General features: G+C 44.5%; 1 protein-coding gene across 1 annotated transcript in view; it reads left to right on the top strand.

Annotated features, from left to right (window-relative positions):
- LOC137418289 (uncharacterized) overlaps positions 1 to 19,864 on the top strand; it is a 62,697-nt gene that overhangs the window by 25,408 nt on the left and 17,425 nt on the right. The window contains exons 5-6 of the mRNA XM_078787139.1: positions 10,163 to 10,185; positions 17,937 to 18,064. Coding sequence (XP_078643265.1) covers positions 10,163 to 10,185; positions 17,937 to 18,064 — 151 coding nt within the window. The remainder of the gene's footprint in view (positions 1 to 10,162; positions 10,186 to 17,936; positions 18,065 to 19,864) is intronic.

Raw genomic sequence — 19,864 nt, forward strand, 5'->3', positions numbered from 1 at the left:
TTTTTTTTTTTTTTGTATACAAGATCGAGGCTCGTGAAAGAGCGAACATTAATCACACAGAAAGACAAACAGACACACAAAACAAATAACATCGGGAGCGGTAGACAAGATGGGGAGAGAGGGGGGAGGACACAAACACAACATTTGAGAGCAGGGACCGAGAGACATGGAGACATCGAGAGAACTGTGGGAGGGAGAGGGCTTTGGGGGGGAGGCATGGGAAGGGGGGTGGGGGGGGGGTGGGAGAGGTATAAAACATATGGACACTGCCAAGACTTCCAGGAAAGAAGTTGGAATTTCAAACAAGGTGGCTCTGGGGTGAATTAGTGGGGGTAGAAAAGATCAAGGTTTTGGATGGGGGAAGATAAGAGATGGTGGTGAACAGCTGTTTTGAAGATCTGGACGGAGGAGTGTGATTGAAGTGAGTGTGGGAGTTTGTTCCAGAGGCGGGAGAAAAGAGGAATGAAAGAGTGAAGGTGAGCAGAGAGCCGAGATTTCGGCAGTTTAACCATCAGAGGGTGGCTGGCAGATCTTGTGCGACCTGTAGGAATATTTGGGGGACAGAGCACAGAGAGAGCTGGGGGAGAAAGGCCGGAGAGGAGTCGGTAGAAGACAGAAAGACCACCTACCTGCCTGCGGTGAGTGAGTGAAAGGCCCTCAGAGATAGCTTCATCGCAGGAGATTCCAATGATTCTGAAAGCTTTGGATTCAACAGCGTGAAGCCGAGCCAGGTGTGAGGCAGGAGCACCAGCCCATAGGGGAGAACAGTATTCCATTGAGCTGCGGATGAAAGCCTTGTATGTGGTGAGGAGCTCAGGTGTGCCTAGGAAGGACTTCGCACGACGGAGGATGCCCAGTCGGGAACTGGCTTTGGAGGCCAGCTTGGAAATGTGGTTTTCCCAAGAAAGATCATGGCAGATGGTGAGACCCAAAAGCTTGAGCGACAGAACTTCTTGGAGAGGATTGTTGAGAAAGTAGATGGGAGGGTTGGCCAGTCGATCTTTTCGGAGAGACATAGTAAGAGTGTGAGATTTGTCAGGATTGAAAGACATGTTCCACATGTTTGACCAGTCTGTGATTTTGTCCAGGTCTTCAGAGAGTGAGGAGGCTGCAGACTGCCGATCTGAGGGAAGAGGAATGGAGCGGAAGAGAGTGGAGTCATCAGCAAAGAGATACAGAGGATTTTCCAGAGAGTCGGAGAGATCATTGATAAAGACCAGAAAAAGCACAGGGCCCAGCACACTGCCTTGGGGAAGTCCAGCCTGAACGGGAAGGGGAGATGAGAGAAATCCATTCAGGGCCACACGTTGACTACGACCAGAGAGGAAGTCCGCAAGCCATGCATGGAGATTTCCATGGATACCATAGGAGGAGAGTTTGGTGAGTAGAGCTGGGTGCCAGACCGTATCGAAGGCACGTGATATGTCAAGGGAGACAGCTCTGATTTCCTGTTTGGCATTGAGGACCTCCATCCATTGTTGAGACAGCAGAAGCAGCATGTCCAGAGTAGAGTGACCTGGTCTGAAACCAAATTGATGATCAGAGATCAAGCCATTGGAGAAGAGGAAAGATTTCATATCCGAAGCAATGATGGATTCCATGACTTTGCTGATAATTGGGAGCAGGCTGATTGGTCTGTAGTTGCAAGGATCTGTTTTTGCACCTTTTTTGTGTAAAGCGGTAATGTTTGCTGATTTCCAGGATGCTGGCAGATGACCTTGAGCAAAGGATAGGGTGAAAAGAACAGAGAGAGGGTGAGATAGAGCGGCAGAGCAGGATTTTAGGACCCGTGGGCTGATGCCATCTGGTCCAGTTGCAGAATCAGAGTCGAGGTTTGACAAAAACTCCTCCACCTTGTCAGGAGAGAAGGTCACAGAGTCCAGGAGCAGTTGGGTTCGACTGGGAAAGGTGGGAACAGAGAGAGATGGGTTTGGGACTAAGGATTTTGAGGCAAACACAGAGTTGAGGCATTCGGCTTTGTCACGTGCGATGTCAACTGTGTGGCCATTTGAGGTAAGGGAGGGGATGGAGGGGGAACAAACACCAGAAACGGATTTGACCAGACGCCACCAGGATTTGGAGGAAGGAGACAGGTTTGAGATTTCATTCTTGAGTGAGGAGAGATAGTGCTTCCTGGCACTCCTGAGGGTAGACACACACTTGTTCCGAGCTTGGTGGAAGGAACTGAGATTTCCTTCAGTTGGATTAGCCTTCCAAGAGGCAAAGGCAAGTTGTTTCAGGGCAACTGCCTCACCACAAGATTCAGTGTACCATGGATGGGAGGAAGGGTAAGACAACTGAAGGTGAGATGGGATAAATCTGTGCATGGGAGAGATCAGTTTGCTTTGGAAGAATTCCCAGGAAGAATTGATGTCGGAGGCAGTGGAGATGGGAGACCAATCCAGACGATTGATGGCTGCTTGAAGACCGTCCCAGTCGGCCTGAGTGAAATGCCAGACTCGTCGACGCTGAGGAGGCTCTCTGAGAATGGCCAGAGAGATGTCCACTTTGACAAGCACATGATCAGAAGAACCGATTGGAGCAGAAGAAGAGCAGCAGACATTAGCAGGGAAGTTAGTCATAACCAAGTCTCGAAGAGAAGATACTCCATTGGCTGAGATCCGGGTCGGGAAATTGACAGATTGTGTCAATCCCAGTGAGCCACAGAAGTCCTTTGCTGAGGTGCCATGACTGGTGAGAGAGGAACCCACACCCAACCAGGTGGCATGATGACAACTGAAGTCACCACATATGAGGAAGAGAGAGTTGGGATGAGTGGATAGAAGTTGGTCCATGTTGTCAGACAGTGAAATGTAGATGGAGTCATCACTGTTTGGGGGACGGCACAGAACACATATGAACAAAAGGTGGGAGCGGAGAGGAAGCCGTAGCCAGAGGTACTCCTGGGGGTGAGGAGGAGAGAGGGCAGTGCAAGGAGAGTGAGGAAGAGAGTTTTTGATAAAGATAGCCAACCCACCACCAGGCCGAGGCTCAGGTCTATCATACCGGAGGAGGGAGTAACCAGGAAGAGATATTAAGGAATCAGAGACATCTTGAAGGAGGAAAGTCTCTGTTAAGCAGATCAAGTCTGGATTGTCAGAAGCAACCTGTATGGAGAGATCAGTCAGGTTTGAGCGAAGGCCCCGGATGTTTGAGGTCCATACCGTTAATGAAGGGAGAGGGGGAGCATCGGGTACAGGACAGGGGAGGGGAGGAGTAGGGTAAGATGAAGGATGAGAGGGGGAGGTAGGGAGAGCAGTTGTTAGTGTGTCAGCGATTGCAGAAGAGTTCCAAGAAAGGGAAGGATGAGGAGGATGAAAGGTTTGAAGGTGAAGGGATGAGGCACAGAGAGGGGTTGTTTGAGGGGTGGCAGAGGAAAGAAGAAGGTTGGGGGGGGGGGGGTGGAGGTATGAGATAGAAGGGAGACGAAGTGGGGAGGAGGCAGCTTTGAGGAGGAGGGGGGAGGAGGGAGAATTGGAGAGGAATGGTATGGGGGGAGATTTGAATGGGAGGGGTTGGGGGGGAGTTTTGAAGGGGAGGAGTGAGGGGGGAGTTTAGGAGGGGAAGGGCAAGGGGGGAGTTCAGGAGTGGAAGGGCAAGGGGGGAGTTCAGGAGTGGTGGGGTAGGGGGGGAGTTTAAGAGTGGCGGGGCAAGGGGGGAGTTTAGGAGTGTAGGTGCAAGGGGAGGGATTTGGATGGGAGGGGCAAGAGGGGAGTTTAGAAAGTGGATGATTAATGAAAGACGAACATTGAAAACAAATTGGGTTTGTTGTGATTTTCAAGTTAGCAATCCGGTTCAGAATGATGGAGGAGGGATGGAATGAATGTGAATTTAGACCATGTAGTGAGGGAGACGTATAAGATATTGAATTTCTTTTTTTTGAGGTGGAATGAGTTGGAGAGGAAATTGAGAAAAGCCTTTTAAATAGGAAGAAAAACAGCGTGTTGTAAAATACCACTGAGTAAAACACTGAAGGGGAAAGGTTATACATATTTAAATAATATTTAAACAGAACCGTGAACAATCTTATGTTCACAAAAAATACCAACGGGGGGAGAGCCGAGAGGGACCACCACGAGTCACGTGAAGGGCAAACGGTGGATGACGGTTTGTGGGGGTAGATGGAGGAATCCCATCATAAAGGTAGCACTGTATGGTTGTAGCATGGGCCATGGATGGGTAGGAGACATCTCAATGTGTTTAAGTTGAGAAAACTGTGAGCTTAAGATTGTGTACGTGTCACCACACGGTGGGTGGTTTTGTGTTAACTAGGTAGGGTCTAAGGCTAGTTTCTCCCAGGATGTGATTACCCCCAGTGGCTTTTCCCCTACGTTTGTACATTTCCAAGGCCAGCCATGCAACCACCCCCATTAAACAACGATGGCTGTCCACTGCATGCGGACAGAACCCGTACATTCCTGAGCGAATTAAACTCCACCTCCAAGGAATCGTAACCGGCGGGCCACGCCCCCGAAGTTCTTCATTGGTGGACGACATGGGGTGTTTTGATGGAGCTCGACCATTGGTCGGGGTAACGTCATGCAGAAGGTGCGGGTAGAAATGACGGTTGGGAAAAGAGTCAGGCTCGAGGTCAGATAGTTTTGGCATGGAGGAAGAAGAGCGTGTCTCTCTTTTGGCACTTGTGCTTGTTGAAGGAGCTGGTTTTTTCTCTGTGCACGCTTTGAAGAGGAAACTGAGAAAGAGTGGCTTGGACAACTTTTATCGTGAGGAGGAGGGATTGGTGATGATGGTGCTCTTTGTGGGAGCTGGGAGCCGCTTTGTGCTTGCTGGCCTGGAATTGAGAGGAGGACGTTTGGCTGCCTGCTTCACAGCTCAGTGCGCTCACGTGGCTGACAGCGCAATTTTGGGGCACTTCGACATGCAGTCCTTTCGTCGACCAACCTTACCAGTTGACGACCATCAAACGTCTAAAAGTCCTTGTTGAGACAAGAGCTGAGTGCCGGCCGACTAAAAGCAAACATTTATTTTATTTTCTATTTTCCTTGTGTGTTTTTGTGACTGAATGAAGACATCTCAAATTCGGATTTAGTTTTACCTAACCTTTCATTTGCACCTCTTTTGTTTATTCTTATTAAATTAATCATGTGGCATTTTTCATTTATTTTGTTCGTTTATTCGTCGTGGGTTCCAGAATAAACCCGTGTGTTTCGCGTCGATAAACGTCTCGCAGCGTTTCATCTCACACCTTCCAGAACCACCAATAATTTGGGAGTTTGCCTCGGGAGTAAACACGATCGGCCATTCGTCACCCAGTGGCCTTAACCACTGTCTTAAACATGACATTATTATTGCTAATTATTATTAATATTACTTATGTTAGATCAGGTCATTGAAAATATCAGACTGTGCCTCATCACTCTAAATTCTCTATAATAAAATTTACTTCCGTTAGGGTGTCGGGTGGGAAGGTTGGGGGGCAATATCGCAAGTCAAAAAACCCCATTGTGGAGTGGGGTTGTAATATCATTAATATGATGTCATTGCCATAATTGTTATTACGTTTGAATGAGAAGCGGCCTTGGAAAAATGCCACGAAAACCTCCTTGGCAGAACTCCATATTAGTGGCAAGAAGGGTCGCGTTATTAACCCTTGCGGGGTATATAAACTATAGTAGATCTACGATCAGATGTGTTTGGCTACTTTTCGAATTATCATGTCATAATGGAGGCACCTATGACATCATCATTCACTTACTTTATTCTACATGGAGAGTTTTTTTTACAATGAGCCATGTCTCAATCTTTTCTGCACAGCACTTTTGAAGATATTGAGGTGCAAAATTTTTCGTTTTTTCCAAGATGCCGCCCGAACCACATGACCTATGACGTCATAATTTACATTTAAATATTTTACAGGCCGAGGTATTCCTATGGTAAAAATGTCCTGTCAATCGGTCCAACGACTGCAGAGAAAATGATTTTTAAAGGAAGTAAATCTGAAAAATGGCAGTGGCACAATCATTGACATGGCATAAGATGAGAAATTCTGGAGTTTCTTCTTCTTCCAATAATAACTTCTGGCTTCCAGACCATACAAGCAATCATGTTGAAGTTTTCAACACTTATTCCTCTTGATGTCAGCTACATTACATTAATGTTTCAGGTCAATCAATGGAGCAGTTCAAGAGATAGAAGGTTTTAAAGATTTTCATTCAATTAAATATTGCTGTCAAACCATGTGACTTGACACAAATTTCAAAAGACCATTTGAGCTTCCCGACATGGGGAACATATGTGTAAAGTTTCCTCTCGATATCTTCAAAAATTAGGGAGGAGATGGGTTTTAATGTTTATGCTTCAAAACGTCATAACTCCAAAACCTGCGTTCCGCAACCTTTTTAGCCCAGGACCCAATAAAAAACCCAGGCATCCAGTCGCGACCCATGGAACCCCCCCTCCCTCCTCCCAACACAAACCGTCACGGAAATATCGAGGGTTCGGTCCATCATCTTAGTACAGTAGTACAATTCGTAATTGAACAATAAAGCAAAGTGACGACAATCATACCAAACACTGTCCTTATTTTGTTGTTATTTTGTACGGATCTCCACGACCATGAGGAGAGAGAGGCGAGAGACCACGCCCCCCTTGAGAATGAGCAGCGACTTCGATCACAGACACCGCCCACTTGATGATATTGTCAGCCAATCAGGCGTAAACTCCCTGCCTTGTTATCAGCTTCGGAAGAGATGAATCCGCCCCTACGATGAATCCGGATGAAGATTTAATGAAGAAGATGAAGATGAATCTCACAACATTCATGGGCGGTGTATCTTTTGTGAAATAGGATAAAACTTTAATTATTAAAGTGACACGCCAAGATAAGGTGTTTGAACTTTATTTGAATCTTCATCGTGAATAGATGATGAACTTAAAATGTAACATGAACTGATAAACAAAACAAGAATAACATTTACTGAAAAAACCCGATATGCATCTGAACTTATATCCAGGATCAATGTTCCGTTATCATGAACAACATGAAATAAACAACTTTCACTGATTAAACCCAAAAGTGAAACTTACAAGCCTAATTCAAATGTTCCGTTAGCATCATTGTAGATGTGGATTCTCCACATCAGTGCGATGGTTGACTTTGCTTATTGGCTTCAAGATAATCGATTCGGCTTTGAAGCGGCGACAACGCGATTCTCAGGTCGGCGCACAGGGCCACTGTCTCCAGTTTGTTTCGATATTTGGACTTCAGATATGTCACCGTTGAGAAACCTGCCTCACATATCCACGTCGTCGTGAATGGCATCAGGAACTTTACCGCGAGATGTGCAATCTCTGGGTACTCATGCGACACTGTCAGCCAAAACTTTACTAAAGTGTCCTTCCTGAACAGTGTCTCAAGTGTACCGTCGGACACGACGTCGATCAAGTCCTCTTTCAATCTGTTGGACAAGTTGCAGCACTGCTGAACGTCGACTGAATAAGGGTCTCGGATCCACTTCTTCTCCACACGTGGATCAACAGGAAAGTATTCGTCAAATCGTGTGCGCAGGTTCACCAGATGTTCGACGATGACATCCTTCATGTCCACACGTTCCTCAACACTCTTGCTGAGTAGATCATCCAGGTTTTCGAACATGTCAAATTCATCATTGGTCTGTACTCTTCTCTTCCATAGATCCAGCTTTGACTTGAACGCCACTATCTTGTCATACATTACGAACACGGATTTCGCCTGCTTATTCGTTTTGCCCTGGAACGATATGTTTAGATTGTTCAACAAGTTGAAGATGTCGGCCATGTTTGCCAATGTTGCGATGAATTTGTTGTTTTTGTGGTTGACTGCCAGGTCTGACCTAGACACCTCCAAGAATGCGAGGACCTGGTCGTGAAGATCATACAATCTTGCCAAAGCATCTCCTCTGGAGAGCCAGCGAACAGCTGCAAAATACAGCACCGTGGTGTGTTCTGAATCTTGCTCCTTACACAGCTCTGCATAACAACCTCGAATTTAGGGCGCTCTTCCTGAGATGGTTGATTGTTTTCACTGCAACGTCCATTACTTCGGCAAGTCCAGGTGACATCCCTTTCGCCGCTAATGCCTCGCGGTGGAGGAAGCAGTGGGTCCAGCTTGCCTCTGGCTGCGCCGATCTGTCATCGATGCCGCACCATCGGTACAAACGCCAACACAGTCTTCCCGTGTTTTCACAGGGGCTTCCGGGGTTCATGAAGTAACATATCAATTTGTTGAGCCCATTTTGTACCGCAATAGTGTACGGTTTCTTTTCTTTGGCTACCTTCTCCGCCACGAGGTAGCTGGCTTTGGTCAGTCCCTTCGATGGAAAAACAGCCAAACTCATTACTGACTTGCTGTTGTTCATCTCGCGTTCTTTCCGGAGAAAAAAACTCCCGCGACTTGTTGACATGATCTCCATGTTTCTTCTCTAGGTGCCGTTTCAGCTTTTGGGGCCTGAGGGTCTCGTTAGCCAACACGTCAAGGCATATCACACACTGTGGTCGATGAACATTGTGCTTATCGATATTCAAGGTGAACCCATAGTTCAGGAACACAGGCTGATACTTTCTAGCCATGGCGAGTACGTTACGCTCACAGCTCAATCTTTCTAATGAAAATCAATGGACATTTGCGCGTCGGAAACTAAACGTATGATCTGACTGACGATGCACGCGCCGTACATCGCGGTACATCGGTACAACGCGGCAGAAGAGTCCATACTATAAAGTTTGTGTTGGCATTCATTTGATCTCTGTTCTGTTCAGTCGGGAGAAGTAAATCATCGATAAAGTTTTTTCCCCGCGATTTCTGAAACGATCGTGAAACCCATTGAAAATCCTTCGCGACCCAAACATTGGGTTTTTGGGATCCAAACATTGGGATCGTGTGACCCATAGGTTGCGGAACGTCATCCTAAACCATGTGACCTATGATGTCACGGTCGCTGAAATTTGTGTTGTCATGGGTATGCGATCATGCATGCAAAAGTTGGGCTCGATCTGTTCAGCCGTTTTGGAGGAAAAGGGTTTTTCGTATTTTTTCATGAGAAACAATATGGTGGTCAAACCATGTGACCTATGACGGTAAAAAAAATTGGATTCTGAATTTTTTTTCACTTACGTCATGCAAAAAAATATCATATTCATGGCATCAAGAGTTAAATTTGTCGAATTCTAACTTCATAATGTTAGCACTTATAATAACCTAAATAAACATATTTTTGTCCCAATGCAGAGTTCTTTCGAAAAAGCCATGGCTCCATTTTTTTCCATTGAGCCATTTCTGAGATATAGAGGGGCAAAGTTGAAGGTGCTTTTCCAATATGCCGCCCATACCATGTGACCTATAACGTCATAATTGGCAGAAAAACTTTTACAGGTCTAGCCAATCACTTGTTGAAAATTTTGTGCCAATCGGACCAACAGTTGCAGAGCAAAATACAGCAAAATACAACAAATACAGCAGAGTAAAATACAGCAAAATACAGCAAAATACAGTGCTGTATTATTCTTCTCTACATTGATTTTATTGTTTTTTTAAAAAGAATATTTATTTTACTTTATAATTCCCCTGTGTGTTTGTATTTGTGTCTGACTGGAGGATCCACAATGTAGGAATTGCAATTAGTTTTCTTCAACATTTATTTAGTCTTGCATTTATTTTTATTAAACCATTATTGTGGCATTTTTCATTTGTTGTGTTCGTTTATTCGTTGTGGGTTCGGGAATAAACCCGTGTGCTTCCATTCTGGTAAGCGCCTTCGCTGCCTTCCATCCCGCATGTGCGATAAAAATAACCGCCAAGATTTTGGGAGTTCACCTCGGGAGTAAAAACGATCGGACATTTGTCACCCAGTGGTCATTTGCCAGTATGATGCTGATGATTCTGTGTTCTCTGGTGATAAATAAAGCCTCCATCTACTAAACTGTGACAAAACGCCGTCTTATATGCAGTGTAAAAGTGTGATGTACAAGATTGCTTCAGTAACACTAACCCCCTGGATATTTTTAATGACGATCTTTAAAATCATTATTCTTTTAAAATTGAAGCACCTCATTGAACACTGCGTGGGGTATCGTGTTCTGTGAACTCTCCAATATTTCATAAATAAAAAGAAACATTCATTTATTCAAATATCTTGAGCTCATCCTTTGTTTTCTTCCTTTTCAGTGTTCCAAGGACCTGCTAAAAAGGTGAGACTGCATTGGTGTCCGACGCATTATCAGCACAGCCTGATGTTTTTGACCCAATAGTGTTTTAAACATTTGAAGATATTTAATAAATAATAAAACCAAGACAAAAACTAGGGAGACTTTGAGAAATGAGGATGAGTGAAAGAATGAGGATGAGGGAAAGGATGAGGTTTAGGGAAAGAATGAGGGTTAGGGAAAGAATGAGGGGTAGGGAAAGGATGAGGGGTAGGGAAAGGATGAGGGGTAGGGAAAGAATGAGGGGTAGGGAAAGAATGAGGGGTAGGGAAAGAATGAGGGGTAGGGAAAGAATGAGGGGTAGGGAAAGGATGAGGGGTAGGGAAAGAATGAGGGTTAGGGAAAGAATGAGGGGTAGGGAAAGAATGAGGGGTAGGGAAAGGATGAGGGGTAGGGAAAGGATGAGGGGTAGGGAAAGAATGAGGGTTAGGGAAAGAATAGGTGTGAGGGAAGGACACACGGGGTGAACAAGAAGTTTCTTATTCGGGTTACTCAGTATTTTCTCATGAACTTGATTATTTTCCTCCCTTGATTTCCTTCCCTATTTCTGGTCTATAAATGAACAGTTTTGGGCTGACTAAGGGGGGAGGTCATTCTGAAGTTCATTTGTGTTATTAATTGGACAAAAACTTGAATAAGCTTCTTTAATCCTCATTGATTCTCATTTGAGTTTAGCTTGTTTAGTTCAATCCTTTCTCACCATATCTTCGTTCTCTCCCATCCTCGTCACTGTAGACTATTCATTTCTAAATTGTCGAGATCTACAATGTTCATTGATGCACTCGAAGTCTCGAACATCCATTAATATTCTGTTCTGATAATTTATCCTGTTCCACCTGATCGTATTGCTTCTTCTCTCCATGTCCATCTGTGATTTCTGCTCACCTTCTTCTCTCCATATCCATCCATGATCTCTGCTCACCTTTTTCTCCAACTCCTCTTTCTGATTATTCCTCATTCCCTTCCAAATTATTGCAAAAGAGAATTAATGGAACAGCTCACCTCACACTGTCTTGAGAAAAAGGACATGGAAGGGTCTTTTCAACTCTTGGTTTGCGTTTCTGAGCACAATCCATATTTGTCTGAATGTCGATATTTTCCAAAAAATTTTTTTTTTTTTTTTTTTTTTGTATACTGAATCGAGGCTCGTGAAAGAGCTAACATTAACTTCACAAACAAATCGACCAGACAAACAGAATACACAAAAAGAGGGAGTGGAAGACAAGATGGGGAGAAAAGGGGAAGCACACACACACAACATCCGAGAGCAGGGAGATGTGTGGAAGGGAGAGGGCCTGGGGGGAGGAGGCATGGGAAGGGTTGGGGGGGGGGGGAGGGAGAAGTATAAAGCACAAGGACACCAAGGACTTCCAGGACAGAAGTTGGTATTTCAAAAAGTGGAATTGGCGTGAAATTAGCGGGGGTAGAAAAGATCAAGGTTTTGGATGGGGGAAGATAAGAGATGGTGGTGAACAGCTGTTTTAAAGACTTGGAGGGTGGAGTGGGATTGAAGAGAGTGAGGGAGTTTGTTCCAGAGGCGGGAGAAAAGAGGAATGAAGGAGTGAAGGTGAGCAGAGAGTCTTGATTTTGGCAGTTTAACCAAAAGAGGGTTGCAGGCAGATCTTGTGCGACCTGTAGGAATATTTGCGGGACAGAGCCCAGAGAGAGCTGGGGGGGGGGGGGGCAAGGCCAGAGAGGAGTCGGTAGAAGATGGAAAGACCACCAACCTGCCTGCGGTGAGTGAGTGAGAGGCCCTTGGAGTTAGCTTCATCGCGGGAGATTCCAATGATTCTGAATGCTTTGGTTTCAACAGCGTGAAGGCGAGCTAGGTGTGAGGCAGGAGCACCAGCCCAGAGGGGAGAGCAGTATTCCATTGAGCTGCGGATGAAAGCCTTGTATGTGGTGAGGAGCTCAGGTGTGCCAAGGAAGGACTTCGCACGACGGAGGATGCCCAGTCGGCGACTGGCTTTGGAAGCCAGAATTGAAATGTGGTTTTTCCAGGAAAGATCATGGCAGATAGTGAGACCCAAAAGCTTGAGTGACAGAACTTCTTGGCGAGGATTATTCAGAAAGTGGATGGGAGGGTTGTCCAGTCAGTCTTTTCGGAGAGACATCATAAGAGTGTGAGATTTGTCAGAATTGAAAGACATGTTCCACTTGTTTGCCCAGTCTGTGATTTTGTCAAGGTCTGCAGAGAGTGAGAAGGCTGCAGACTGCCGATCTGAGGGATGAAGAATGGAGCGAAAGAGAGTAGAGTCGTCAGCAAAGAGATAGAGAGGATTTTCAAGAGAGTCAGAGAGATCATTGATGAAGACCAGAAAAAGCACAGGGCCCAGACACTGCCTTGGGGAACTCCAGCCTGAACAGGAAGAGGAGATGAGAGAAACCCATTCAGGGCCACACGTTGACTACGACTAGAGAGGACGTCCGCCAGCCATGCATGGAGATTTCCATGGATACCAAAAGAGGAGAGTTTGGTGAGCAGAGCGGGGTGCCAGACCATATCGAAGGCACGTGATATGTCAAGGGAGACTGCTCTAATTTCCTGTTTGGCATTGAGGACCTCCATCCATTGTTGAGAAAGCAGAAGCAGCATGTCCAGAGTGGAGTGTCCAGGTCTGAAACCAAATTGATGATCAGAGATCAAGCCATTGGAGAAGAGGAAAGATTTCATATCTGAAGCAATGATGGATTCCATGACTTTGCTGATAATTGGGAGAAGGCTGATTGGTCTGTAGTTGCTGGGATCTGTTTTTGCACCTTTTTTGTGCAAAGCAGTGATGTTGGCAGATTTCCAAGCAGATGGAAGATGACCTTGAGCAAAAGAGAGGGTGAAGAGAACAGAGAGAGGGTGTGAAAGAGCGGAAGAACATGATTTTAGGACCCGTGGACTGATGCCGTCAGGTCCAGTTGCAGAATCAGAGTCGAGGGTTGACAGAAACTTTTCCACCTTGTCAGGAGGAAAGGACATAGAGTCCAGGAGCAGCTGAGTACGACTGGGTACGGTGGGTACAGAGAGGGATGGGTTTGGGACACAAGATTTAGAGGCAAACACAGAGTTGAGGCATTCAGCTTTTTCACATGCGGAGACAGCCGTGTGGCCATTTAAGGTGAGGGAGGGGATGGAGGGGGAACAAACACCAGAAACAGATTTCACCAGACGCCACCAGGATTTGGAAGAGGGAGACAGATAAGAGAGTTCGGTCCTGAGGACGGAGAGATATTGTTTCCTGTCTCTCCTGAGGGTGGACACACACTTGTTTCGGGCTTTGTGAAAGGAAATGAGATTTCCTTCCATTGGATTTGCTTTCCAGGAGACGAAAGCAAGTTGTTTCTGGGCAATAGCCTCACCACAAGATTCCGTGTACCATGGATGGGAGGAAGGGTATGACAACTGAAGACGAGAAGGGATAAATCTGTGCATGAGAGAGAGCAATTTACTTTGGAAGAATTCCCAGGATGAGTTGATGTCAGAGGCAGTAGAGATGGGAGACCAGTCCAGATGATTGATGGCTGCTTGAAGACCATGGCAGTTGGCCTGAGTGAAATGCCAGACTCGTCGACGCTGAGGAGGCTCTCTGAAAATGGTCAGAGAGATGTCCACTTTAACAAGCACATGATGAGAAGAGCCGATTGGAGCAGAAGAAGAGCAGCAGACATTTTCAGGGAAGTTAGTCATAACCAAGTCCAGAAGAGAAGATTCTCCGTTGACTGAGATCCGGGTTGGGAAATTGACAGATTGTGTCAGTCCCTGTGAGTCACAGAAGTCCTTTGCTGAAGAGCCATGGCTGGTGAGAGAGGTACCCACCCCCAGCCAACTGGCATGGTGACAGTTGAAATCACCACATATGAGGAAGAGAGAGTTGGGATGGGTAGATAGAAGTTGGTTCATATTATCAGACAGCGAGATGTAGATGGAGTCATCACTGTTTGGTGGACGGTACAACACGCATATGAACAAAAGGTGGGAGCGAAGGGGAAGCCGTAGCCAAAGGTATTCCTGGGGGTGAGGTGGAGAGAGGGCAGTGCAGGGCGAGTGAGGAAGAGAGTTTTTTTTATAAAGATAGCAACCCCACCTCCAGGACGAGGCTCAGGTCTATCATACCGGAGGAGGGAGTAACCTGGGAGAGATACCAAGGAATCAGAGACATCATGAAGGAGGAAGGTTTCTGTTAAGCAGATCACGTCTGGTTTGTCAGAAGCAACCTGTATGGATAGATCAGTTAAGTTTGAGCTAAGGCCCCGGATGTTTGAGGTCCATACTGTTAAGGAAGAGGAAGGGGGAGCATCGGATACAGAACAGGGGGGGGGGAGCGGTAGGGCAGGATGTGGAAGAGGAGGAAGAGGTAGGGAGAGCTGTTGCAGGTGTGTCAGAGATTACAGAATAGCTTGGAGAAAGGGAAGAATGGGGCGGACAAAAGGTTTGATGGTGTTTGGGTGAGGTGCAGTGAGGTGTTATTTGAGGAGGGGGAAGAGTGAGGTAGAAGGGTGAGGAAGATGAAGGTGAAAGTTGGAAGGGGGAAGAAGCGGGGGGACGCTTTGAGGAGGAGGGGTGAGAGGGGAGTCTAGGAGGGGAGGAGTGAGCGAGAGTCTTGGAGGGGAGGGGTGTGGGGGGAGTTTAGGAGGGAAGGGGCAGGGGGGGAGATTTGAAAGGGATGGGTGTTTGGGAAGATTTGGGGGGGCGGGGCAAGGGGGAAGATTTGACAGAGATGCGTGATGGGGAAGATTTGGAGGGGAGGGGTGTGATTGGATTTTGAAAAGTGTACAATTAATGGGAAACGAACATTTATTGCAAAATGAGTTTCTTGAGACATTCGAGTCAAAAATACGTTTGAGGACGCTGAAGGGTGGGTGGAGTTCTGGAGAGTTTAGGGAATGAATGAAAGATGCACTGTAAGAGATGGAATTTTTTTTTTGAATGAATAGAATTGGTGAGCAAGTCGAAAGCATCCTTTTATAGAAGAAGTAGAAAAAAGTGTTATAGAATATGACATAATAATAAAGTTCTTCAGGGGACAGATGAAACATGTATTAACAACTTGATCACGTGATCTCGAACAATGTAGTCGAAGAATGAAAGAACAAATAACGAAGAACGAAAGAGCAAAAGAACGAAGAACGAAAGAACAAATAAGAACGCACAAGCGGATAAGAACAGGGAAGGAAAAAAAAAAAAATTTTTTTTTTTGAGATTTTAAAACAAGGGAGTATGGGTGAAAAGACCGTGAAAAACAGAGACCGAAAGTAGATGCAGCGTGATCGAAGAACCGCTGAGACAAAAAAACAAAAGCCTCAAGCCAAGGTCTGAGGACACGGTAGCCGACTAGTACTACACTGGGCCTCAGAATACACGATACGAAAAAACCGACGATTCTGTACACAGGTATGAAAAACCAACACCGAGAAACCTATTAAAGTCACCCCAATAGGTACATGCACCGAAAGAAAGATAAAGATACGACAAAAACACAAATGTGAAAAATCACTTAGCTTCGAAAGCGTGAGCGCATGGAACAGCTTCGAAAAGACGTGACCTCGCCGTGATCGCGTGACCTCGCCGTGATCAATGCTGAAAGTGTGAGCGGCAAATTTGATCGGTCAATATACAGGAAATTTGCGTTTCTCCAAATACTGCCAAACTGGAAGTTTTTGGAAGTGCCAACAAGGGGATTTGTGTTCTTGTGTTCAAAATATAAAACACAAGCTGAAGTACCTGGCGTTGCTTGGGGGAAATTCAAAGTAATGTGAATATTGATATATAATAATATGTATCTTGACATATAATGCAGCGCCAATTTGATTCATACAGCTGCATGAAGAAGTAAATGTATTTTATTCGCCAGACGTAGGGCGCCCCTTTATATGAACTTTTCTAGATCATTACTTGGTTCCTCCTAAGGACACAAGGGTAGTCCAGCATGCACACGAGATTTTTTTTTTAATGTCCCTTCTTTTCTATAGTTTGCCACATGGCACATACCATATAGAGGGGTCTTTTCTTTACCCCTGACATTTTCCCCCAAGAATGCTTGTTATCTTTCCACTCTCATCAACTTTCACAATTAACACCTTACCCAACAAACGTGACAGATTCAGAGAAAATAAACTTTCTTCCATATGGAATCATAGGTATGCAAGTGTTATCCATGCACAGAACACGATACACTGTCTAACAGTACAGGACAAATGGGCAAATGCTTTAGTAGATTGTGTACATCAACATAAATTACAAAGAAATTGATGGACAATGGACAAAGACATGGTGTATAACATTTGATCCTGGATTTATGAATTACTAGGGAATGCCCGTACTATATATATATCTAAAAGTATATCCCCCCCCCTCTATTTACATGCAATGGTTTGGTCCAAAGCTAATGGCTTGCGAGTACGGTGACAATCCCCCCCCTCTATTTACATGAAATGGTTTGGTCCAAAGCTAACGGCTTGCGAGTACGGTGACAATCCCCCCCCCCTCTATTTACATGAAATGGTTTGGTCCAAAGCGAACGGCTTGCGAGTATGGTGACAATCCCCCCCCCCCCTCTATTTACATGAAATGGTTTGGTCCAAAGCTAACGGCTTGCGGAGTTTGGTAAAGAAATCGCCATCGCGTGCACAAATGCGCAGGAAAGCGAATGAATCGCAAATTAGTTTTAATTAGTTTTAAAACATAGTTTAACGCCCGAGCGAGTTTAACGCAATCGCATCGCAAAGCGAAAGAATCGCAAATTAGTTTTAATTAGTTTTAAAACATAGTTTAACGCCAACATAGCGGCAACATAGTTTGCCAACGTGAAATAAATGAATACGCTCTCAAATGTGCCGTCCGAGGCAGAGTGTGTTCGCCACGTTCGGCACACGCGATAGCTCGCTGCTCTCTGATTGGTTGAATCGTTTTTTGGACATAGCTCGGTAAGTAATTGTCCGATTAATATGAAACCTTGAAAAGGCACATCCTCGGGTCCCCAGCAATATACCTGGCAAGTTTCAAGTATATCGGACCGGTAGTTGTCGAGAAACAGCGGTCGCATACACACACACACACACACACACACACACAGACAGAGATTAGTGGAATTATAGATAGATAAGGAGATTGATGGACAAAGACATCGTTTATAACATGTGAACCTGGATTTTGTGCAGCTTGTCCGAGGAGCTCAGATGGAAACACTAACAGGTCAACATTAACAAACATGACTTCTGAGAATGGTGTTGTCCCACGTCCCACCACAAACACATCATTGGATTATTCTCACCCAGGTCTTGTCTCTGCAGACAGACGGTTTTCTATCCCATCACTTCTGAACTTTTCCTTTCTTCTGTCCATCTCCTGTCATGAAGCTGAGTCCAGGACCAATTGTCTCACCATGTCTGATGCATTGCTTGCCTTGTGGTCTTCGTCTCATCTTTCAATCATGTCATTTGTCATTGATTTATTCTTTCCCCAAAGCACACCTCAATCTCTCCAACCCTCACCGACACACTCTTTCTATACTGTTCATCGTTTGTTTTCTACCTGTTAACTTTATACTCGATTAGGCTCCTCCAGAATCTGCACTTCTGAATAAAAATACAAATCAATATAAAAATTCACTCTATCTATTTTTATTTTTAATTATTTTCCATTATTTTACAGATAACTTGTTTTGATATGTAAAAATGTATTATTTTAACAATATTCTTTCCTCCAATAAATTTCTAAAACTGATGTTTTTCCTTTTGATTACAAGGCTCGAGACCATGTCAGACTTAAAATCCGTGAAGAGGAAACCGCTCCCAGTTCTGGACTTCTCGAAGGAGGAGAAGAATTTGGACGGGCTCATCACACTCAATAAGAACTTCCTGGAGAAGATACAGAGTGAGTGACACAAACTGGACATTTTATAAAGAAAATAATAAGGGAACACAAAACGTGGCATAAATATGGAAGATAAACAGGAAGAGACTAGAACGGCACTCATCAGAGGGCATATCTCCACCAGATGAACAGTTTACGTTTTGCATCCCAGTGGAACAGAAAATCACAATACAGAATCGCATTTAATCAAAATCATCCATCCACAAATTTTTGAGATATCCTGCTAGATATCGTTTTGGCCATATTTCCCAATGATGACGAATCACTTAAAAAATTATACTAGCTGGATCCGGATCCGGATCTTCACCAGAATTGAATCGATTCTTCCTTCTCACACACAAAACCTGTCCAACAAGTTTCGTCCAAATCCGTCCATAAAGTTTAGAGATATCCTGCTATATGTTGGATTTAGCCATATCACTCAATGGTGAAGAATCACTGAAAAATTAAATAATTCTCATATCCGAATTCAGATTCAGATCTTCACCAACATCGAATATGTTTGTCCTTGTCAGACACACAACCAGTCCACCAGGTTTCGTCCAAATCCGTCCACAACTTTTTGAGATATCCTGCTCTGTATCGTTTTTGGTCCTATCTCCCAATGGTGAAGAATCACTTAATAAATTATACGAGCCGGATCCGAATCCGGATCTTCCCCAAAATGTAATCATTTCGTCGCTGTCACATACGATACATCTCTGCCAAATTTCGTCCGAATCCGTCCACAACTTTATTGAGATATTTTGTTTAAAAACGGACAGACAGACAGACAGACAGCGGTGAAAACATAACCTCCATCCACCTTTAAAAATTATAGAAAAGGAACAAATGATAATATTTTTCTCAAGATGAGTGAGGTTACAGAGGACAAAAAGTAAACATGGTTTCAGTGGGGTAAACAGGTGAACACAACAGGTAGATTCAACAAGCAAGTTAACCAACGAACAGGAGAAAACTAAAGATGGGAGGGGAGGAAATATCTGAAACCACGGGGCTTGAGAGAGGTAGGGTTCACAAGGGCAGAAAAATTTACAGGTAGTGATGGTTAATTTACAGTTCCTGGAAGGAAAATTTGGATTGAATCGTCTCCAGAAAGCAGTTCCACAAATCGGATAAAATATCAGATATTTGTGTTAAGTCGAGATTTTGGGAGTTTGATTAGAAGGAGTTACTGGAAGAAGGGATTCATGCTCGATATATTAGACATGGTCGGAGATCGAAGAGAGCAGAGGGATCAATAATGGAGGAAATGGGTTACAAATCACATAAACAACAGGCATGAAGAACTAATGTAACGTGTTAGATGGGGTGATGTAATAGACACTGGGGAAAACGGCGGTAAAACCCTGAATCAATTTATATATCAACCTTTAACCCTTTATTCAAGTTGAATTAAAGACTTGGCATTTAATATTGAATTTTTTTTTGTGGGGGTGAACTTACTTTTCAAGATGACTTGGAACTAAAAGTTAATTGGAATTATGTTGAAATTATTCTAGATTTTGTTAATGTGACCTTTAAAAGAAATGAAAACCACATTTGACATTTCGAAACAAATAAATTGATCCTTGGAAGTGATGTAAACTGATATCGAACTCAATTCACGGACAGTACTGTGTTAAACTTCTGTACCTTTTCCAGAAATATCTCTATTTTGCACATTAGCCAACAAAAACAAAAGTTAAATTACGACTGGAATTACGGACAGTAAAACTACATTTCAGTACTTCGTGTAACCCCCACGAGCATTCAGGAGAGCATGTAAACGTTGAGGCATGCTGTTCTCGAGATTTGCCA

This window comes from Myxine glutinosa, chromosome 1 (assembly GCF_964187855.1).
Source record: "Myxine glutinosa chromosome 1, kmMyxGlut1.1, whole genome shotgun sequence".
In the NCBI taxonomy this organism is placed as follows: Eukaryota; Metazoa; Chordata; class Myxini; order Myxiniformes; family Myxinidae; genus Myxine; species Myxine glutinosa.